The sequence below is a fragment of the Silene latifolia genome, chromosome 5 (genome assembly GCF_048544455.1).
Source record: "Silene latifolia isolate original U9 population chromosome 5, ASM4854445v1, whole genome shotgun sequence".
Classification (NCBI taxonomy): domain Eukaryota; kingdom Viridiplantae; phylum Streptophyta; class Magnoliopsida; order Caryophyllales; family Caryophyllaceae; genus Silene; species Silene latifolia.
In genome coordinates, this window is record NC_133530.1 from 62,737,215 (window position 1) to 62,761,533 (window position 24,319).

The window sequence follows — 24,319 nt, forward strand, 5'->3', positions numbered from 1 at the left end:
TACAATAAATGTTCTAGTAAATCTTCAAATGAATACAAATATGAAAAACAACTTAATAAATACAATGCTTTATATAAAAAATTGACCTAAATCGTCTAAAAAACTCATCAAGAAAACAAAAATCGTCTAAAACACTCATCAAGAACATACAAAAATGAACTAACATTGCATATTATGCGAGTAAAAAAATAGAAACACTTTGTTGATTATTGCATATCGTCCAAAAAAATTCATAAATAACATCAAAAAAAAAAAAAAAACCTTTGCTCATCAACATCATCGGAAAATCATCGTCTTTACCATCAAATAATTCACCATCAACGGTCTCAACATTACCAGTTTCCGGTTCAAGATGAGCAGTCTGAAAATCAACAATTTGTTGATTATTATCAGCCTCCATTGCCGAGTTCTCGTCATCGTTTTTACCATCAATTAATTCACCATCAACGGTCTCAACATTACCAGTTTCCGGTTCAAGATGAGCAGTCTGAAAATCAATAATTTGTTGATTATTATCATCCTCCATTGCCGAGTTCTCGTCCAAGGCCATGGTTTGGTGAGTCAAATTTTAATCAATGATTATGGTTGTAAGAAAGCTATCAAAATTTGATAAGAATTATGAAGATTTGTGTGGAGAAGATGAAGATTGTGAGAAATCATTTGAATTTTTTTAGGGTTGATTGAAAGGAAAAGCATGGTGAAGAGAGGTGATGGGGCAAGTTTGACGTAAAGCTTGATAGGGTGGTGTAATTCATGCATGTGTGCATTTAATGCCAATGTACTTCATGTTTCCCACTCAAATCATACCCTAATTTTTTATATTAAAAAGTTGCCCCACCCAATTGTACAATCCGGCCCATTTAACACAATATGGTATCGATTCGCCCCGTCTCTTGTTTGTGACGGATAGCGTCCGTCACAAACAAGAATTTGTGATTTAACAATACAAAGCAAAAATGACCCCGTCGGCCGGGACCACATTTGGAATGTATAACACTTTGTTTTTTTAATAACCAAATGGGAGTTTCCTTGCTGAAGGATCCGCATATGAGCATATGCAATGGACTCCAGAACATCTTCAACTCTTATCCCTAAAGGAAAATCCAGTTGCTTCAAATGAAGACAGCAGAAAACAGTCACGCAAAAGGACATAACCAAGGCGATAAACCATTAAGAATATTCCAAGACTAGTAATTACAGACAAACTAGAGGCCCTTATTGCAAAACAAAATAAAAGAAAAAAAATCCAAAAAAACTGGTGGATGGTATCAAGTTTGGATAAAATTGTCACAAGACTCACTCATAAAGATATTCAGTAGTGTACATCAAAGTTAACTACTAATAAGCCTAAATTCCTTAAGTAAACTTACATACTGTCCGTTACACAAGCCATTTTCGTTGTTATCATTGATATTAATCGTCAGATAGTACGAGTTTGAGGACAGGAATAAGTTTTAGAGATGGCAATGCCATCAGCCGGGAGTCGTGTTTCCTTGTCTATGGCTGGCAGTAACCGCATTGGCAGAGGGGATTGGAAAATCGCAAAGTTCAGTAGTGGAGAACTGATGGGGGTTAAGCTCAGGAGTTTACCATCTCAGAATGGTACTAGAAATCATAGCAACTCAAAACAACAGAGCGTATGCATGTCTCTTACAGCTGATGTAGCAGCAGGAGCTAAGGTGATGAATGACCTCTCTTACTTTGCATCTATAATATTTGATCTCTTCTCTAAAGTACCGCTCAAAACTCTTCTTTTGCCTGCAATATGAAAAAAATAATCAGGAGTTAATTATATGCGACGCTTTGAGTCTAAAAACAAAATAAAGCCCGACAACAATTGCCATAGTACAAGGGAAAAAAAAATTTGCATTACAGCTTCTAAGCAGAACTGCAGTGTTGTGTAAAAGAAATAGTCTCAGTTTAGTTATTTGCGTAGATGGTTTTCTACAAAGATCTTACCTACTTTAATCCTCAAATCCGACACCTACCAATACTATAGATTAGAATGATTGGTTGTATCGCTCACACAACAGAACACATCAACAACATTACCCTAGTCCCTAGACCTCGAAGAGGCATCGCCTTTCGTAGATAAGGGGTTTACCTTACATAACATTACCCTTGTATTGAAAACAAGGAGAGATTGTTTCAAGATGATCCGTCATGAAAATTGAGTCAAGAATTGCATTGACTGCTGGTTTTTCAAGTTCTTCACAACATAAGTGTGGACAATGTGAGATATACAACACCAAAACACATAATGATCATACAACAACATTACCCGAGTGCCTCATGGGCTCCCGCAAATTGCGAGGTAAGGGGAGGTCGGATGTACGCAGCCTTACCCTCGTGTTCACAACACAAAGAGACTGTTGCCGAATGATCCAAGATGAAAATTGTGTCAAAATGATGGGTACTTCACAATAAAAATAAGGGCAATCATCTTAGAACATGCAAATAGGTCAGGCAACACCCAAACGGGGGAGAGATGGACCACTTGACAACACAAGGGAAGTTCCATCCTAAAACCAATTGCCAATAGGAGGAGTAGCCCCCTTGGTTATAAGGTGGTACTATCTCTCTTTCTTCAACAATATGAGACACTCACATGTGGGTTTATATTCCAACACATCATAATTCAAAACACATAATGATCATAAGCAGCATAAAATGATGATCAACAACAAAATTGAAACTTCGCAAAAAGAATGTAGATAAACTCACAATATATTTACAGAAACTATTAGTATTCAAAATCAGCTGATAACAATTAACAAACTCACTGATAGATGAAGTACATTGTCTTCAGTTAAAGGACCTTGAGGCAAACAAAAGAGATGCAAAATCGGTGGCAGCAATTATACTTGGAGGAGGAGCTGGCACTCGACTTTTTCCACTGACAAAGAGGCGTGCGAAACCAGCTGTGAGACAAATTCCCTGGCTTCAGCTTCCTCTGAACAGGGACATATCTGTCTAAAAATTAATTATGTCCTTGACAGGTTCCTATCGGAGGAGCATACAGATTGATAGATGTACCAATGAGCAACTGCATAAACAGCGGTATCAACAAAGTCTACATTCTAACCCAGTTCAATTCAGCATCCCTCAATCGGCATCTTGCTCGCGCTTACAATTTTGGCAGTGGCGTCAATTTTGGAGATGGCTACGTGGAGGTGCTCTATTTCCTGAAGCTTTCCTACCTCTTTCTGTCTGATTTAAAAATTTTGCATTTTCTGAGCTTGAATTTTAGAAACAAGACGATAGTATATACATTTCCCACGGCAACCCCACAACAATTTTCAAAATGATTTTTCCTTCTACCATTATACACCACGTCAGCTTAGTTACCCTCTCTTATGATAATATTTTATTCCATAACAAAGGGGGTGGAGAAGTTAAATGTGAAAAAAAAAAAAAAACTGAATTCTGATTGGTTAGTTAAACTTGCACAATGTTAAAATTGTGACAATAGCAGGAAAAAATTTCTGCAATTTTCTCAGCAGGACTCTTCACCCCAGCGTTTTCAGTTTAAAGCAATTGTCACTGTCTAAGTTGTTATAGTGGCACTTGGACTTATGGCATACCACTTACATACCTTTTCAAACAGCGACCTTGCTTACTTTGCTCCTTCCTTTTCCTGTGTAGACCGTTAACTGCCTGTAGAACATGGAGGGCAAAGTACAGAAAAATGTAGAAATGGAAAACTAACAACTTTTTGTGCAGTTCATATTCAGTTAGCAAAATTATCAACCCAACAGCTCGAGTTAGAACTCAACCTGGCTTTGTACCTCCTTTTAAACCTCTCCTAACCCACAAAGCACCAAAAAAGTAGAGATAAATGGCGTACCTTTGTAGAAGTGAGTCTCGTCTGAGATGATTGTATGGCATATAATCAAGCCTTATTAAATGAGGAATACAACATTAAAATGTCAAATGGCTTGGTTATATGTAGACCTTCAAGGAGAATACATCATTAAAATATTGAATGTACACCTTCATTTTACTTCTGGCGAAAGAAAAAAAAAAGAGTAATGGCGTCATGGCGAATAAACAAATACCAAAGCCTCATACGGCAGCATCAATTACGTCAAAACATGAGTACGTGATTTTTTAGTACAGGTTCTAGCTGCCACACAAACATCAGGGAACGAAGGCAAGAGATGGTTCCAAGGGACAGCTGATGCTGTAAGGCAGTTTGGTTGGCTCTTTGAGGTATATTTCAATATTAACATCATCGCCACTGAACACAGACTTTTATATGAAGAGACTATAGCTTTCAACGCATGTCACAGGATCAACGAAGCAAAGACATTGAGGATGTTATGATTTTGTCCGGAGACCACTTATATAGAATGGATTACCTGGACTTCATTCAAGTAAGTCTTTCTACTCTGCTATTTCGCATCTTCTATTTCTCTCTATCAATCTTCTACAGTTTTATCAAAATATCATTGTCTTAAATGTACAACTGTTCGTTTCTTACTGTAACTACGATTACATTCTGCGTCGACTACAGAGTCATCGGCAGAGTGGGGCTGACATCAGCATATCATGTTTGCCAATGGATGACAGGTATCTTAACATGTTTTCAGAAACCTTTTCTAAAAGAACTACCTCTTTTAGTTGAAAAACACGGTGCTTCTGAGAAGCTGTCATTAGAGAAAGAAATCTGGATGCAAATAATGCATGTTGCTGAATCCTCTCTTTCTGTGTAGTCGTGCCTCAGATTTCGGGTTAATGAAGATAGATGACACGGGAAGGGTTCTATTCTTCAGTGAAAAGCCTAAAGGAGAAGATTTGAAAGCCATGGTATCATTTAAAGCTCATGCTTCAATGTTCCGTTAAAGGGTAAAAGTACAGTACAATACTGATTTTGGTACTCTTCAGGCAGTTGACACAACAGTTCTAGGACTATCAAAAGCAGAAGCTGAGAAGAAACCCTATATTGCATCTATGGGGGTGTATATTTTCAAGAAGGAGATACTTTTAAACCTGTTAAGGTAAAACTGAAATGCCTATTTACATTACTCTCTGCACCGTCCTAATGTTAAGTGTGTTAGAAAAAGTAAGCACATAGTTGATCCTCTTTTGTTACTCAGATGGCGTTTTCCTACTGCAAATGACTTCGGATCAGAGATAATCCCTGCATCTGCTAAAGAATTCAACATCAAGGTACGACTGCAACCTTCACACAGGAAGCAATAAGAATCTTCAAGCCCATTATTCGCTTGGGAAAACACCAGCAGGAAATCAATAACAAATGCTTAACCACAATCAGACAATTTATCTAGCCTCGATCAAATATACAGCAACTGTTTCCTTCCTTCATTGATTTGTTAGGTCATGCTTATAGCAGCTTTTCTGTTCATGGAACTCAACTCTGCAGGCTTACCTATTCAATGATTATTGGGAAGACATCGGAACAATCAGATCATTTTTTGAGGCAAATCTTGCCCTGACAGAACATGTAAGTAATGACTACAGACATTATGGTCTTCTGTCAATAAATTCATTTTAGTTCTAAAAGTGTGCCTGATCACAACGCGCAGTAAGGTGCCCATGAGAAAAAACGATACACAAGGCACATAAGTTTACATTTCCATAACCCTTTTGTAGCATACAAGTTAAATTTACAAAGAGAAATTTGTTTGCAAGGACACATCACGCTGCTTCCATGAGTCTCACCCTTGCCTCTCACCTCGTCTCCACGGGCCCCATACGCCTCCCCGTTTTTAAAAATAAGCTTAAATCTAACCAGTATCTAACCCTATAGTTATTTGCATGTTTTAGCCTCCAAGATTCAGCTTCTATGATGCAGAAAAGCCAATGTACACATCAAGACGAAACTTGCCCCCTAGCAAAATTGACAATAGCAAGGTTTCGCACTACCCTGCCTTTTTCTTTTCTAGGTGCTGACTTCATTTCATGATACATGCATCTGTTATCTAACTGAACTTTCCTTATATCTAGGTCGTGGACTCCATCATATCTCATGGAAGCTTTTTAAACAATTGCCTCATAGAGCACAGTGTTGTGGGTATTCGTTCTCGCATCAACTCCAATGTCCACTTAAAGGTCAGTTGTGTAGATTTACTTCCACTAGTCTAGGGCACTATAAGCAGTAAAATTAACATCAACATTAAGTCAGTAAAGTTAGCTGAAACTAATCTTGCGTAAACTAATCTCAACTACAATGATGCAGGACACAGTAATGCTTGGAGCTGACTACTACGAAACAGAAGCTGAAGTTGCATCATTGTTAGCTGAAGGAGGTGTTCCAATTGGAATTGGGGACAACACAAAGATCAAGTACAATAAAATCTGACATAAATCCTATCTTTTTGTTATTGTGCTTTCGCACCATCATCATAGATACCAGCAAGGTCCAACTTTTGCATGATATTTTGCAGGGAATGCATAATTGACAAGAATGCCAGGATAGGGGAAAATGTCATAATTTCAAATTCAGAGGTAAATAGCCTTTCGGTCCAATTCCCTATCACAGCATTTTGAGAAACCTCAGAATAACACGGTCATAACATAATTCTATTTGTGGATTTAATATGCACAGCATACAATAAAAATAGCTATATTAGGTATAACAGAAGAAGGCAACATGTAGAATTATAAGGGTACCTTTTCTAGCAAGATCTTCAGGAATGTTATTGTTCTGTAAGCGTTTGTCAGAAATCCAGTTCAATCTTCGATTTAGTCCAAATATTCTACTCTATGAAGGTTTCTAAAAATATTAATACCACGCTGCTGGGCCAAAACAATACTCCGTACTAAGTTATACGTATGGGAATATATACCTGGATAATTTTCTGACTTCTGAGTACTACCTTCTTCACCAAATAATATTCTCTGCAAGCAAATATAATTATCTCCAAAAAGAGACTAGGTAAACTTAAACTGTATTTTCCAGCATTCCACAAATAGAGACTAGAGAGTGTAAAAGGATGTGAAATTATATTCAGTCCACAGTTTGAGGGAGGTGTGAAAATGATATGATTATTATTATTATCATATCATAAATTTATAAATTATTACTCTCTCCGTCCCGGTCATTTGTTGTCCTATTCCATTTTTGGGTGTCTCAGTCAATTGTTGTCCTTTCTATTTTAGGAATGCATTTGATGAGCAATTTGATCCTTCATAGTCAATTTGATCCACTTGTCATTTAATAATTGGTCCCCTCCTCTTTCATTGGTCTTTGTGCCAAAACCAAAGGACAACAATTGACCGGGACGAAGGGAGTATTATTGTTGTTATTATCTACATCATTATTATTAATATTATTATTATTATTATACGGAGTAGTATATAATCAGATGCAGCACTGCATACTATTTTCAAAAATTCTCATTATATCTTTAATCCATCTTCCAGGGAGTACAAGAAGCAGACAGATCGTCAGACGGTTTCTACATCCGTTCTGGTATCACAGTGATACTAAAGAACTCAACAATCAAAGACGGATCTGTGATATAGCCAAAAAACCCAACTCTCAATCCCAACACATGACACACCTTTGTCCTAGTGAAGAGAATATGAAGATGATAACCCAGCATTTATCACAGATAGAGACGACCATAATAATGATGGAGCCTGAGAATTATATGAATTTTTTTAAGGTCTAAGTCATTGGATTCCCGATATACCAAACAAAAGGCCTGATTGCCAACTGGTCATATTCTCTTTAGAAACTTGGGGCTTATATTGATGGCAGCTTCCTGCTTGCCTCTTACCTGGAGATATCCGAATTTATAGCTTATATGCTTAACGCTAAAATCTTGATTTCTAAAGATATAAGAAGCTCCCCTAAAGGAAAAATGATTAATTGCTACCTAAGCATGTCGCATAGCCAGAGACAAAAAGCGACCCAAAAACTTGAGTGACCTAGAATTCAATTGTTTTAAAGAAGCTCAAAAATAGCTTCTATCTACTAAAGAGGAATGAAAGCGACTCTAGTAACAACCAAAACTTATTTAATTATTGATTTCATTTTTTTCTTCTGAGATATTTCCCCCCATCTTTGATGAATTGTCTAAGAGCATGCTTTCTATTTATTAAAGATGAAGTTCACTAATAGTTTAAACCATGGAAACATATGTAAACAAATATGTAAGGGCCTCTCGAAATTACCTCGATGTTTGGCCATTACGGTTACTAATTGACCAATACAAACAGTGCTTCGCTGATATCTGACGGACAAGAAAGGATAAAGAAAGTATATAATCGATATTAGCCCTACATACTTGATAAATCCAAACAAAACAAGGCATGGTATACTACGCCATTGTACGAGCCACCGCGACATAGTACACTGCCATGATTCAACACCATCGTTTGTATTCTCAGAATCGACCATAGTGAGCAAGATAGTATAGAAACATATGCATGTAGACAAGCAGAAACAAAAGCTTTTTCCAAAACAAAAAAAATCTGATATTAGAGGGAAAGAATTTCACAATGGAATTTCAACTCATGTTCAAAACGTCGTAGGACAAATTGCTCCTCTGGAGCTATAATACTGGTCACAGTGCAAATTTCTTCTGAAAATGGTTTCCTACCTGTCCTCCCAGCTCTATGGAGATAGTGCACAGCACTTCTTGGCAAATCAATGTTGTATATATGTGTTGTCTCTGGCAGGTCAACACCCCTCGCTGCTATGTCTGTCGCCACAAGAAGATAACGGTTTCTTTTTCTCACCTCCTAAATTTAAAAAGCGGCAATGCAATAGTCATTTTAATACCCAATGAAAAGGGGTAGCAACATCACTCAGATTAAAGCATGCTAGAGCTAGAGAATGGAAAAAAATGATTCTTATTGAAATATATTCACGTTCATATATCCATGTACCCACTGTCCCACGCTAATACTACTCAAGGATACTTTAGTCAGGGTCTCACATGCTGCATGGTAAGTTGACAAATGCACCATAAGGGATGCTTATGTTTTGGTTAATTCAGAGGCCAGTAAATTCATGATTACAAACAAAGTGTCTTAAAGAAGATTGATGTGTTAAGAAGATACACGTATCAGAGGACAGTGAGACTATAATGTTTCTTTTTTTTTTCTTTTTTCCTTTTCTAACAGTAGCTAGACTAAAATGTTATTTATTTTTCTTTTTGAAGAAAAGGTAGTCTACAATGCGGAAGCAGTGATTATTAGTAAAAACCACCAACAAAGTGAGCTCACCAAATCCCTACCCAACAGTCAAAGTAAACGCACCACTAGCAGATAGAATAAATCAGGATACTGAATCGAACCAAAACTCAATAAGACATACCAACAAAGATGCTGCTCGAGAATTGAAATTCTGGTCTTCCTCGAGAAGTGAAATGTTAGTAAATTCTGTGCATGAGCTCATCAAAAACTCAATCAGGGTAGTTGTAGTGGGCAAGTCACCCACTTTTCTTGATTTCTCGGACTGCATATAAAGAAAAACAAAGGGGGATTTGGTGAGCTCACTTTGTTGGTGGTAAGACTTTAGCATGTCTTTCTCCAGAAAATAATCAGTCAATGCATAACACTGTATCAAAATACAAGCATGGCATTCATGAATTAAATCAAGACAAGGCCCGAGTATTAAAGTATAAAAGACCTAGGGATGCTCCAGCTAGCTTTTCAGATGCTCACTTCTAATCAAGTTGTTCACATGGTTTATGTGGAATGGATTTCTAGAAATGATTTGAAGAAATCAATCAAATCCGAGAAACTAACGCAAAATTGTTGAATTAAAAAAGACAATCGGGCTAATAGGTTTATTAACTGAAAGCTTGTAGATCAAAAGCTTCAGGAAGTTTGTAGAGAGAGTTTTTAGAGGTTAATACAACAGATGATCAAAAATGAATGACAAAGGGTCAATTCATAATACTGCTAATCCCTACTACCTCTTGCAACTCAATCTGTTATGTCACCTCAACAGTTAGTTATGACTTCCAAGTGATAATCACCAACTTATTTAGCTATGCTTCATGACAATTCACCCTCCTTGAATTTAAGCTTGACTTCCAGCTGCATCAAGATTGAACTGAGAAAACCTTTTTGCAATGTCTTCATAAGGTTCATAAATATCTGATATGAAGCAAACTGTTGGCAGCGGACCTTCATGCTTTCTGGGCACATAAATGTGAAAGACAGGATGAATTTTATCTTCAGGGGGTAATTGTAACCTGTATGAACCGTTACAACTCTAGCAATGATGGGAAAAGTCCCAAACTATCGAGGAGATATCTTAGCAGAGAACCTAAAACCAAGGACATCTGTCCATAGGACTTCAACTTAACATAGACTTTGATCTACTGCAAATTCCTTGTCTGTTCTTCCTTTGTCAGCTAGGCTCTTTATTCTGTCTTGAGCACTTTTAAGGTGAAATTTGAGCATCCTAAGACACTCCTCTTGCTGTTGGGCTTCTATCAATTAAATCCACAGAACTGTCCCCATGACATAAGGCAACTGCAAGGTTGCAGATTGACCATACACAGCCTCATAAGGAGTAGTATTGGCAGATGAATGGGGTCTGTACTATGTAGTATTATACCACCATTCAGCTAGTGGGATCCAGTGAGCCCAATCCTTTGGCTTTTCTCCTGTCATACACCTCAAGAATGTTTCAAGACATTTATTGACAACCACAGCCTGGCCATCTGATACATGAAAAATATGTCATGTATCATAGTTTAATTAGGATTAAGGTATAGATTAAATTTTATCTTATAGAATTAAAATAAGGCGATTGTGTGTCATTAGAAGTTTAGTAGTTAATAGAATAAGGAGTTGGGATTAATTAGTTTTCCTACTCCCACATAGATACATAGTTAGGGATTATAAATAGGATTGTAGTATTTCAGTTTTATTCATCCAAGTTTTAAGAAGTTAATAAAAATCGATCAGTTTGATCACAAATCTCGGGTATGAACGGTTCTTTCAAATCTTGTTTAAAATATCGAATGGCGTCTTTATTTTAAACACCCATTGATTGATTTAAGGTCTCGGTGGACTTTAGTCAAATATCCTATCGAGAGGTGGACTTTAGTCAAATATCCTATCGTGAAAGATCTCGTCGCTTCGTGAATCAAGGACCCGAGTTCGACTCTCACCCTCGCAACGTTTGTTGCTTATTATTGCTTCCATACTCAGATCACCATCTGTCTGGGGGTGACAACTGGATGACATTAAGCGATCCACTTGTTTTAATCTTAAAGCTCCATCCAAAAAGTGCTAATGAACACTTTATCTCTATCAGATACCATGGTTTTAGGCATACCATGTAATCTGAAAATTTGATCTAAGAACTGAGCGTACTTTATCTCTATCAGATACTATGGTTTTAGGCACAAAATGGATGGCTTAGCTACCCAAAATGTGAGTACTTGCTGAACCTATCTATCACCACAAGTATAGAATACTTACCATGTGACTTAGGTAGGCTTTCTATAAAGTCCATTGAGATGTCAGTCCATATACCCCTTGGAATAGGAAGTGGCTCCTGCAGGTTTTTTCCAAACAGGCTTGCATTGTTGACAAATACCACATTTCCTGATGAAATTCCTAACATCTTTATTTGTAAAACAAGTTTGTATTCCTCTTTTGAGTTGCTTGTATTCCTGAATGACCCCCAAAAGGTGCATCATGTAAGGAAATAATTTTCAGCCTCAGTTCTTCATTATTTCCCGCCACCAATTTACCCTTCCTTCTTAACTCTTCTTGAGCCCACGAATAATGTGACAAAATCAAGGACATCAGTTCACTGCCATTTACTCGAGAAAAAGCATCTGCAGCACCATTTTCCTTCTTTTTCCTGTACACAATCTCATAGGTGGAACTGGCTTGGGTTTTCTGAGAGAAAGCCTTGCTTATGTAAGCAGTTGGATGTCCACAATGTTGTCAGGATCGGGATTCTACTTTGAATCGTTTGGGTTCCATGAGATCGGATCGTGGGATCGGATCGTAGGATCGTACGATTCTACGATTCTCGCTAGTTTAGGCATGATTGATGGAAGGGATCTCACAAATATGTAAATTAACTATAAAATAACATAAATGAAGTATTAATTATATAATTATAAAAGCCACTATAGTGTTTTTGAACAAAAGAATTGAAAATTCAACCGCTAATGTCACCATTGCTAGTTTACGGCAACTAAGGACCAAAATGTTGAAAAAATAGTGAAACGGACAATTATAGTCTCAGACAACATACTAATATCAACACTAGTTATCAAAACTTATTGTTGAAAAAATAGTGACAAGGACAATTGGAGTCTCGGACTACATACTAATTTAATACTAGTCATCAAAACTTATTTAGGGTTCACGGGTGATGAGTAACGAGTAATGATAACAAATTGTTGAATGTTAAATTGGAGTTAAGGTTTGTGGGTATTTGAGAAAAGAAATAGAATTAGGAAGTTAGGTTTACCAGTTTAGTTGGGGCTTATTTTTACGTCTTTTTTACTTAATTTTTCTTATTTTTGTTAGTCAAACGGGTTAACATAACTAAGTGGCTACATAAGTCGATGAAAAAAAGGGAATTAAGAGTGTAATAGGCCTTAAAAAGTTGTAAGAATATGTGGCCCATTGGCCCATTACATGAAAAAGCAATTATTACAGGCAAAATATAGAATCGTACGATTCTACAACGATTCTACGATTCTGACCGATTCTGACCGATTCTACTGCGATTCTACCCCATAACGATCCTATGAGCGATTTGGATCGTTTATCTATTTTTGGATCGTAGAATCGTACGATTCTACGATCCGGATCGCGATTTTAACAACATTGGATGTCCATTTGAGTAATAACACCACCCATTCCTTTGTTAGAAGCATCTGTTTCTACAACAAATTCTGTTGAGAAGTTAGGAAGAGCCAAAATAAGTGTTCTAGTCATTACCCGTTTCAGTTTCTCAAATTCTGCAGCAGCTGAAACATCCCACTTAAACCCATTTTTCTTCAACATATTGGTCAAGGGTTTACTGATATAATTCCACACACTTGAATAAAGGTATGGAATAACTTTCCTGTAGTACCCTATAAGACCCAGAAACCCTCTCAATTCCTTCACATTCTTTGGCTCCGGCCACTACATCTTTGCCTTCATTTTGGTAGGATCAGTTTCCACCGCCGGCAGAAATTACATGTCCCAAATATCTACCACAAGAGCTCCAAACACACATTTAGACATTTTAGCAAAAAGAGTAGGTTGTCTAGGGATGGATAAGACTGTTTTGACATGACATGTGTGTTCTACCACCTTAGTGTAAATCAATATGTCATCAAAGAACACTAACACAAACTTCCTCAAGTAAGGCTTGAAAACAGTGTTCATAAGATGTTGGAAGGTGGAGGGAGCATTAGTTAAGCCAGAAGGCATAACTAAGAATTCATAATGACCCTCATGTGTCCTAAATGCAGTTTTAGGGACATCATTTAGATGCATTCGAAATTGCTAATATCCAGTTCCAAGATCAATTTTAGAAAAAATCACATCCCCATGCAGTTCATCCAACAGTTCTTCTATGATAGGAATTGGAAATTTGCCCTTCATAGTGTACTTGTTTACCTTATAATCAATGCATAATCTCCATGTTCCATCTTTCTTTTTAACCAAGAGATGAAAAAGGGCTTTGGCTTGGTCTTACAACCGTGATGCTAACATTTCCTTCAAAATAATCTCAATGGCAACATTTTGAAACATGGGATATCTATAAGGTCTCACATTAATTGGGGGTGTCCTATCTTTAAGATGAATTATGTGATCATGAGTTATATGGGGAGGCAGTTCAATAGGTCAAAATCATCCAAAACTGTTTGTGTTACTTAGGTACAGAGTGACCTTCCTGCTTTTAATTCTTCTGTGGGCTAAATAGTTAATGCAAATAACTGGGCTGTCAAAGAATTGCAATTTTTTGTGGTGCCTTTGACAATGATTGATTGCAGTTGCTTGTCATTTACCCAATCAACTACTCCCAACCCCCCTTCTCCCAATACATGCTTCTTCCCATTGTATTGAAATTGCATTCGGAGCTGTTGAAAGTCCCACAAAACAGGTCCCAATGAAGATAGCCATTGCACACCCAACACCATATCACAAGATCCCAAGGGCACTAACATGATATCAGACTGAAATGTTTAACTTCTTGTAAATGGTTTCACCATTAGCCACTGATACAGCAACAAGATAGCCACAGGATAGCTTGGGACAATTTTACAATCCAATCTCTTTGTTGTATTTTCATCTAGAAAATTATGTGCGCGGCCTGAATAATTTAGTATTTGATGATAGGTAAAACAATTATTTGATGATAGGATTAAGGAACAATACTGATGATAACAGCCAGAAATGAAGGCCACATAGTCCTTATATAGTTATATTTAAATAACTTAAAAGGGCTCAATTCATTGGTAGAAATTTAACAAAAGCGAAGAAAGTAGCGAAAACATAGATCCGGTAAGTTTTAAGTTTAGAAGGAGTGTGGCAAAGCAGGAGCAACCGTGTATCTTCAGCACTACAGGGATGTTCATTTGCTTTCCGAAGATTTGACTTTTGTCTTACCCTTGCAGGATTGATAACATTACCAGGTAATCCAACACTGCTCATGATCAGTTATACTTATAGTCTTATAGACTTATAAATTGAACACTCCCACAATTTTCGAAAACTCATAACAGCTTTGCATGGTATGTAAGAGAAGAGGGTGGGCCACATTTTCTTACACCAAAGTTAGTACTTTCTCCTTCCCAAAGTAATCTTCCTAGTTTGATTTTGTGGCCTCCAAGACGCCACTTTGACTTATTTTTCTTCCTAGTTTTATGGACGGTTCTAAAGGATGATTCATGTTAGCCGACCCCAAATCATTTTGGGATTAAGGCTCTGATGTTGTTGTTGTTGTTATAATTTTACCCGCTCCATTTCACTAAGATCTTCTTCCTTTCCATTTTGGGTATTTTCTTTATGATCTTCCTATTTCGTTTTTGACACAAATTATGTGGCTAATATTTCTCCATCTCTTACCCCCACGCACCCTCCTTAAATAAGAACCACATGTTCCTCTTCCCTAAAATATTGTGCCCAAAAGCAACAAGAAGATCATAGTGAAATGGAGGGAGTATTATTTAACACTTATTTGAAGTCAAAGCATTAAAACTTTGACCACAAAAGTCAAACTAGGAAAATTATTTTGGGATAAGGGAAGTATTCTTTATGTCATCATATGCCAATATGATCAACAACTCCAGAAGTTAAGATCCTAGGTTAATTAATAAATGATGCAATCCTTGAGAGTTAAATTTAAACCAAAGTTAAATGCTGAATAAAAGAAATACAACACTAACCTGTTCATTTACAAAAACTATGGCAGACTCGGGAGAATCAAACTGCAACAATGATAGCAAAGCTTGATATTTCTGGCTTCTTGAAGAAATCTGTTCATAAAAAAGAAGACTTTGACATTAGAGATGGGAAGACAGCCACAGTTCGGGGAAATGTGAGATATACGAGCAGAATACCAGCAGAGGCATTGTAGAGTATTGTAAATTATGCATCGCATACGTACCATATATCTATGGTTCAACCGAGAAGGCATTGGTTGAATCCGATTCACATGGACATGAACAACATTGCTCTGTCAAAAGATAATATATAACATACACAATGAGCAATATGTCTGCATACAAGTATACAACTTCCTAAGCTGAAGAAGAAACAGTAATCTACATGGAAGCGAGATAAAAAGACCTTTGTCCATTTCTGCTGCACACAGTCATGTAAAAAGTGATTGTGCTGAGGGAGCGACGCACTAGCAAAAACAGTTTGCCGAGAGTGGCTTGATGAATATGATGTCAGCAACTTGCGTACAGAACCAGCTTGCCTAGAGGAATTAAACATGAAATCAACCTGGGAAGCAATATATATATCAGCTATTACACAGAAGATAAAATGCTGCAATTTTCATTGAGTAGGTTGAAGAATATGATGCTAATGTCCATAGGGATAGGGGGAAAACAAAACAAAAAAAAAAAAAAAAAAAAAAAAAAAAAAAAAAAACAACTTAATCTCAAAATGATTTGGGGTCCATAGGGATAGAAACAATTCTACAAAATTCCCATGACAGCACGGAACGAGGAGAATGATCACACAAGAACTACTGATTGATTTACAGATACGGTGATTCTAATATGAGACTCGAATGTATACAGGAAACGAGGTTCCAAAAATTCTAGTACAGAAGAATTCACAACATTTACGAATCCTGCAGGAGACTACAACCACTTACTCATTACAGAAGCAAAAAACATAAACACATTCAAGTACCTCATCAATTATTAGCACTTTCATAGCTTGAAGATCCAAAACATGCTTATCAAGCATTTGACATAAACTTGCCACAGTCGCCACCACTATAGTAGGGGGTTCAGCCTAAAATATTAAAAGATGCAAGAGTTTGTATTAGACAATTAGGGCAGCATTAAGATGAAAGGTACGTGTTTAATACATTCAAAATCTTTTATTTCTCGATAATTCATCGACAAAACAGAAGTATACACAGAACCTTTAGCCAAGTTCGGTGCCTTTTCAACATTCCTCCATCTAGAAGGGCCATCACTGTTCCTGTCTTCTGCTGCTCTGATCCGCATCCGGTGGATTTTACAGCCAACATGCGCGCAACTTTAGTAACCTTGATGTGATTAAAAAAATAACATCACCATAGCATATTAGCATTATTAAACTCTAACCAAGATGAGTTAGATCACTTGTACAGTCATATGTAGAAGAAACAACATTTTTGCATTCATTGCAAAAGTTTAAATTAAGCAGATAAATATGGATTAAAGAAGCTTACTTGCATACCAAGCTCCCTCGTGGGTACAACAATTAATGCTTGAACAGCAGATCTTTGAGTGTTGATTACTGAATACACCAAAAGGAGGTATGTTAGGGTCTTCCCAGATCCTGTCTACAGAATGAAACAAAGATTACATTAAATTCAGTTACATATCATGTTAATATAGTTAATATGATACTCCCTCCGTCTCAGTCAATTGTTTACCTTTTCTATTTTAGGAATGATTTTGATGAACAAATGAATGGGACGGAGGAATGTGAATATATTGGTTAAAGCAATGTGATGTGATGGGTAGAAAATGACCTGTGCATGTAGTACACAATCACAGCCTGAAAAGAGTACAGGAAGACCTTGTTGCTGGACCTCCGTTGGTGTAACAAATCCTACTTCTTCCATCCTACAATAGTAACAATAACATTACCCCTAGTGTCTCAACAATTCCCGCGTAACCCGAAATAGGTCGTATCGCAATATCGGATTATTTGAATACTCAATTATATTAGAAGAGAAGAAATCATACCTGTCGAGCATGGGACCAGGGACGTGGCCTTGGCAAAGGTCACGGAGAGAAGAAGCTGTACGAGAGATTGATGATGAGAAAGAGAAGGGCGAATGATTGAGGAATTGAAATTGGTTGGATTTAGGATTCAGATTAGGGTTTGGGTTTGGATTTGGATTTGGATTTGGATTTGGCGGGAAACGGAAGAGTTGAACAAGATTAGGAGGAGATAGGAGGGAAGCCATAGGAGGAGGCACACTCTACAAACCTTTCGGGGACCAAAAACTCGCGTAGTGACATCTCTCTCTATTGACTCTATACTCTATAGCTATTAGGAGTAGCATAGGTTAGCACCAACACCGAAACAGACATCCCTACAGAAACTAACCAAAGATGTTAAATGTGCACGCGGTGTACAAGGCCTTTGTATATAGGTCAATCTCAGCGTGACACTTGAAAAGGTTAAAAAAAAAATTATTTTTTGTTTGGAGGGAAAATTTTAGTATATCTTTTTCCTATAAAATATAAGAAGTTCCATGTACCGTAGCTTAGGAATACTGATTCCTTAGGAATAGTAACTTCCCTTGGCTAATCTTGGCGGTCCGTTTTGGCAGATCTCGAATCGTGGCCCTCCAATTGAGTCAATGTATGAGTCTTTTTTTGGGTCATCATGGCCATCGTGGACTCTTCTAAGCCACACACACCGCACATGCTCTCACCTCCCCTTCAACTCTTCCTCTGCCTCTCACCTCTCCTGCTCTCACCTCCTGTGAAACATTGCCTATCACCTCCCCTCATTACCTTGCATGGCGGTGGTCGTAACACCTGGTTGTTTTTAAACTGGTTTCCGGTTTTGAAGAGTGCCACAACCCCGGTTGTTTAAATCTGGTGGCTGTAACACCTGGTTGTTTTTAAACTGGTTTTCGGTTTTGAAGAGTGTGCCATTTTTCAGGCGGTTGCACCTGGTGGTTTTTGAACCGCACCACACCCAGCACAAATGCTCTCAATTCTACTGCTCTCACCTCCTCTAAAACATTTCCTGGCAGTTTCCCTCATTACCTTTCGTGTCGGCCGCAAACCTCCTCTTGTTGGCGGATTATTAGAACGGTTGCACCGAGTTGTTTTTAAACAGGTATCCGGGTTTTAAAGACTATGGTAGGCTTCGTGAAAGGGGTTGTTTTGGACATGCAGAGCTGAAGGCAACCACGGCATGAAATGAGAGTGACTGCATTGATGAGCGGTACTGGTTCTTTGTGCTGGATCGGTCATGATTTGTTGGGTTATTGGATGCGGCAATCTGAATCTGGGTTTGTGTGTAAAGGATTGTTTTTTTGCGACATGGTAATATAAGCGTATTTGGGAGGCAACATCGTGGAAATATACTTTGAAATGGTGGACCCATAATTGATCAGATTTGGTGATTTTTGCTGTTGTTTCTTGCCTAATTTTCCCTGTCCATGGAAGCGCGTGGTTGAAGCCTGTCTTCTGGGAATTAGAATTCATATTTATAGTTGTCACTGTTATGTATTTGTCGTCTTCATGATAGACATGTCTTTGCAGGGTGATCTTTTCCTGGTTTTTTACGTTGTCGGTTGCTTTACCTGTCAAAGCGGTTGTTGTTAGAGGTTCTGAACAAAAGGCTTGAGACTTTTATCTGTTTGCTTGCCAGGTAGCTTTGGATTTTGCCCGTTGATGCGCGCGTTGTTTTTGGTGTGTACAAAACTATGACCAGCAACAGGTTTGTTTATCTACTTATCTTGGATTTAGTTGTACAATGGTTTATGTGTGTGCTTAGTGTTGGGTATGCTGTTACATGGCTTGCGTGTTTAATCGTGGTTGTAAATGCAATGACATTGTTTGTGAGTTTATCTTTGTTTGATTATGTCTTTAGTCTATGTATTTCATTGTCGCGATAGATGTTGTTTTTGGCCTGGTTAATGTGGATTGAAAATGACGTGTTCTTGCATCTCAGAAGCGTGGTGAGCAGCTTTTATGATGGTAAATTCCAGTTTTTACTCCCAAAAAAAAGTTTGTTTTGACAGTTAGGTTGTGTAACACCCCCATTTATTCAGGAGCCTTTAGCTAGACATCCCCAAATAAATAGGACTGTTACCATCTCGGTTTCCCGAGATAGTGAATAACAAAGTACAACAATACCAAAGTACTATAAATTAAAACTTTAATAAATACATGTTTATTACAATTTAACCAACTAACTTAATATGAAATACAATACAACTCGCAGCGGAAATAAATAAAGTGCTATAATTATTTTATGTGATCTATACTTCAACTACGGTCCAAGTCAAGCTCTCATCCCAATGCTCCCAAATCGGCTAATCTTTAGTACCTGTCAAATCTGCTCCCCATAAAACGGTTCACCGCAGGTGTTCACGAATACACAGTCAACCGCGAGGTTGAGTAGGAATAAATACTAACAACAAAAACATACGATAAACAATCCAATTTCCTTTTTCATTGCACAACCTCCTGACAACGTGCTCTCTCCTTTTACTTACTCATTACACTAATCATCCCGCCAATCCGGCCGGGCGACCTCAACCCGAAGGTGAGTAAACACAAACTACATTACCAAAGGTAATGTCTGCCTCAACATATAGTTGATTAAATATCCACGGATGGCCCGGACCAAACTGGGTGCCTTTCGAGTAAATACGATAAAATATCGCCCGCGAATAAATCAAATACGTCACCCGAAGGCTCTTACACGACGTCTGCCAATATAACCGCAATAATAATCTACATCACCACGAAGGGATGTCTGCTAGTATTAAACTGAATAACCAATGCAATAACAGTAACTCCATCATAACTAATCCAACCAACATCTACAATATAATTCTCCTCTCCAACAATTCCAATGATATCAACCAACACAATTCTCATATGATCAATTCACTTTAATATAATTCATCCAACAAACATTATCAAGTAAAAGTTGAGTAGGATTTATCCCTACCTCGAAAGCAAGCACTCCAATTATGCAATCCAAGCAATTAAAGCAATCAATTAGAAATATTATTCTTCAGTAAATCCGTTCCACCAATTCCGTCACCTATACAAAATATTATAATACTTTAATTATTAATTATTCAATTCATTATATTAATTATATTAATTATTCAATTGTAATTTAATTATATTAATTATTTCCCGCTTAAATTATTATTACGTAAAAACCCGTTTATTAAAGATTAAACCAGTCCAACACACAAACCCATACCCAAAACCCACGTAAAACAACTCAATTACACACCCACATACACGTTTTACCTATGTTTCACTCAACCCCTAAATACCCCTATCCTGCGGTCCACACAACCACCATTACCTCCCTTCCGCACCAACTACTCGACCACCCACGACCACGGGTCCAACCTGCCCTAACCACCACTACCAACACCTCCATACGAGGCTCCCAAACTCACGGCTTAGCTCCTTTCCACGAACACACCAATTACCGTAAACCCGTCACATACAACTCCACGTTTAACTACTACCTACGACCACCATCCACCTCCGACAACTCCACCCAACCTGGACGCCACTAGTATGCAACCCAACGAACACACTCACACCCTAAACGCCCGCCATACCGCCACCAGAACCCCACAAAAAGCCGCCCTAAACAACCCTCTTCAAATCCCGACACACCCAACATCACACACTCACTCACTCACCTCTTAAGCCACCCTACGATCACCAGTGGCCACCACCGTGGTCTCCCTTGACCCACGGTGGTACCACCACCAGTCACGACCCCACGAAACAACCCATTACCACCCAGAACCGACACCAACAACCCACGATAGCCCCTCCCCTGTTCTTGCGTAATTCCGGCCACCACCAGCACCAACCACCACCAACGACCGCCAAAACACCTCCAACCTGGTCGACCCAAACACCAGGACCCAACCCCACCTTACCCAGGTCAAGGCGAACCCGAATAAGGGTCCTATTAGGGTCGAAGTCCCCTACTACCCTGTTTTCAACCCACCTGCCACAGCCCTAGAAACCCGCCTGCCACCGCCACCCTAGGCCTTACCTGACACCACCAACACACCCAATCCAACCCTTGCAACCCCATGTACCACCTCCCAAAGTTTCGTCTGATTCCGTCGAGGTTTGGGTCAGTTTCTAAGCGTCTTAAGATCGTCTGACATTCAGCTTAATAAGAAAATAAAACGAGATTAGAATTTTACCTTAATTAATTATTATTTGCTAATTCCGTCACCAATACTTTCTTAATCTCCCTCTTGTGAATTATTTTCAGATTTGATGAATAATAAAGACTATTGCTTGAGGTTTCATCTATTTATATTGGTAGGCTAAGGTTATAAGGAACCAATTAGGAAATATAAAATATACTTATTATTATTATTATTAGTAATTATCCGATCCCGACAATTAATCAACCCATTTACGCAACATATATAGTCGACCCAAGCCCTATAGCACATGACCCAACTCCAATTCCGTCTTTCTTTATTATTTTATTTATTTACTTACCGTCTCATAACAAATATTATTATTATAAATACAATTACTATTATTATTATTATAACATAATAATCATTCACTATTACCATATAAATTATCGTATATTATTATTACCCAATTACCATTCCGACCCATTACTCTATCATTCTATTATTTTATTATATCATTCCGTCTTATTCACAATTATTAATTATAACCGTCACAATCAATTATTCGAATTACGTAAATTAGTTATATAAACTTCACTAAACTACGGGGTATTACAGTCTTCCTCCCTTAAAATGAACTTCGTCCCGAAGTTCGCCCATAACTACTACAACAACACGTATAAACATCTACACAACTGAGCACCATCCTCTTGGAATATGTGTCCTCCGACAATAATGCGATCACGACTGTTGATCATGATAATCACATGTTTAAATCTCATTATAAAGAATACAATTGGGAAGTAATATTGTTACTGTCAACTGGTCAACATCTATCGGTAATGATTGGCTGACTAGAGTTTGACATTTCGTCGTGTGACGGTGGTGATCATTGACCCCTAGGTCATACCTATAGGGCAACACTCTTAATTGATTATTTAATTAATCGTATAATGTTACGAGTTAATTAAATTACTTGAAAATTGACGGATGATTTTTGAAGTAAAAATTTACGTATCATATTAAAATGTGATTAAATGAGATACGATTCGAGTAATTGAATTGTATCATTACTCGGATGAAATTAATGTTTAAAGAAACAATCGAAATTGAATGAATTATTATAAATACAATCTGTTGTGATTTATAAATTGGTAAAATTTTTGGTACAAGTAATTACGATATTACTAAGTCGATTTTTGTATGTGACGTATTTTTGATAATACGTTGATTTTTAATATGTTAAAAATACATAACAAATTTATGTGACATGTGACATGTGACATATTGACAATTGACAAAAATAATATGGATTCCATATTATCAAATGGACCGAAATAATATTGAGGATTAAGCTAATTAATTGTTTAATTAGTAGGTAAACATAATGATTGTTTGCTTTAGTAGCCATGCAACCCTACTACTCATTGTGAAGACAAATGTGTGCATGCATTGGCTCCTCTCCCACTCCCCTTGTCCGGTTTTTAAGAGGGAAAAAAAAACAATTGGTTTTTCTCTTAATTTTTACCTAATAACACTAAAATGTTTTAGTGTATTCATTCATTCAAAAACAATCATCCAAAAAAAAATACAATTTCTAGAGAGAATAAAAATCCTCCTCTTCTTCTCTCTATAAACCAAAATATTTAAGTGTTTATAAATATTTTTGGTTCAATTTTCTACTAATTAATATTATACTAGTTCTTGTAATATTAATTATATTAAGGGTAAGCTTTGGGTATTAATCCTAAGGAGAGATCCTATACTTGGATCTTGGTTCACATGCTTAAGGCTTGTGTATGATCATTTATGAAGCGATTTTGAGTCTATGAACTCTCTTAAAGGAATGTCAATCACCAAGTACACATATGAAATCAATAACCATTAGTCTATCTATGAGATAGTTCTCCTTATACTTCAACATCATTAATTTGTGTCTCATGTGCTATCTTTGAATCTATAGTGTATTTATTCTAAAGATAGAGTGGGAGAAAAATGAGGACACAACACACAAGGCAAGATAAAATTGTGTACTTGTGTATATGAAGATCTACGCAAGAGAGAATGATTTGAATGAAGGTAAAAATCCTCCTCTTCTTCTCTCTATAAACCAAAATATTTAAGTGTTTATAAATATTTTTGGTTCAATTTTCTACTAATTAATATTATACTAGTTCTTGTAATATTAATTATATTAAGGGTAAGCTTTGGGTATTAATCCTAAGGAGAGATCCTATACTTGGATCTTGGTTCACATGCTTAAGGCTTGTGTATGATCATTTATGAAGCGATTTTGAGTCTATGAACTCTCTTAAAGGAATGTCAATCACCAAGTACACATATGAAATCAATAACCATTAGTCTATCTATGAGATAGTTCTCCTTATACTTCAACATCATTAATTTGTGTCTCATGTGCTATCTTTGAATCTATAGTGTATTTATTCTAAAGATAGAGTGGGAGAAAAATGAGGACACAACACACAAGGCAAGATAAAATTGTGTACTTGTGTATATGAAGATCTACGCAAGAGAGAATGATTTGAATGAAGGTAAAAATCCTCCTCTTCTTCTCTCTATAAACCAAAATATTTAAGTGTTTATAAATATTTTTGGTTCAATTTTCTACTAATTAATATTATACTAGTTCTTGTAATATTAATTATATTAAGGGTAAGCTTTGGGTATTAATCCTAAGGAGAGATCCTATACTTGGATCTTGGTTCACATGCTTAAGGCTTGTGTATGATCATTTATGAAGCGATTTTGAGTCTATGAACTCTCTTAAAGGAATGT

At 37.1% G+C, this 24,319-nt stretch overlaps 2 protein-coding genes across 3 annotated transcripts; one reads left to right on the top strand and one right to left on the bottom strand.

Moving 5' to 3' along the window:
• Positions 1–1,202: 1,202 nt before the first annotated feature.
• On the top strand, positions 1,203–7,791 carry LOC141657468 (glucose-1-phosphate adenylyltransferase large subunit 3, chloroplastic/amyloplastic). The gene is made up of 15 exons (XM_074464715.1): positions 1,203–1,679; positions 2,810–2,923; positions 3,000–3,173; positions 4,120–4,212; positions 4,293–4,376; positions 4,517–4,572; positions 4,716–4,809; positions 4,888–5,000; positions 5,100–5,172; positions 5,387–5,467; positions 5,791–5,877; positions 5,971–6,075; positions 6,203–6,309; positions 6,411–6,471; positions 7,390–7,791. Exons 1-15 carry the CDS (start codon positions 1,461–1,463, stop codon positions 7,489–7,491), a joined length of 1,563 nt encoding a protein of 520 aa, XP_074320816.1. The 5' UTR covers positions 1,203–1,460; the 3' UTR covers positions 7,492–7,791.
• LOC141657470 (DEAD-box ATP-dependent RNA helicase 58, chloroplastic) lies at positions 4,291–17,685 on the bottom strand. 2 transcript variants are annotated; one of them, XR_012548766.1, is made up of 13 exons: positions 17,376–17,685; positions 17,159–17,252; positions 16,853–16,966; positions 16,562–16,687; positions 16,324–16,428; positions 15,748–15,906; positions 15,566–15,634; positions 15,345–15,434; positions 9,293–9,433; positions 8,574–8,715; positions 8,146–8,204; positions 6,813–6,864; positions 4,291–6,670 (listed from the first exon to the last, which is right to left on the bottom strand). XR_012548766.1 is itself a non-coding variant. In XM_074464718.1 (10 exons), the coding sequence occupies exons 1-10, from the start codon at positions 17,597–17,599 to the stop codon at positions 8,452–8,454; spliced, it is 1,386 nt and encodes a 461-aa protein (XP_074320819.1). In that variant the 5' UTR covers positions 17,600–17,685; the 3' UTR covers positions 8,425–8,451. The 2 variants fall into 2 exon arrangements, 1 of the variants encoding a protein (XP_074320819.1); XM_074464718.1 differs by lacking the exons at positions 4,291–6,670; positions 6,813–6,864; positions 8,146–8,204 and having other exon boundaries at positions 8,425–8,715.
• Between the last annotated feature and the right edge of the window lie 6,634 nt (positions 17,686–24,319).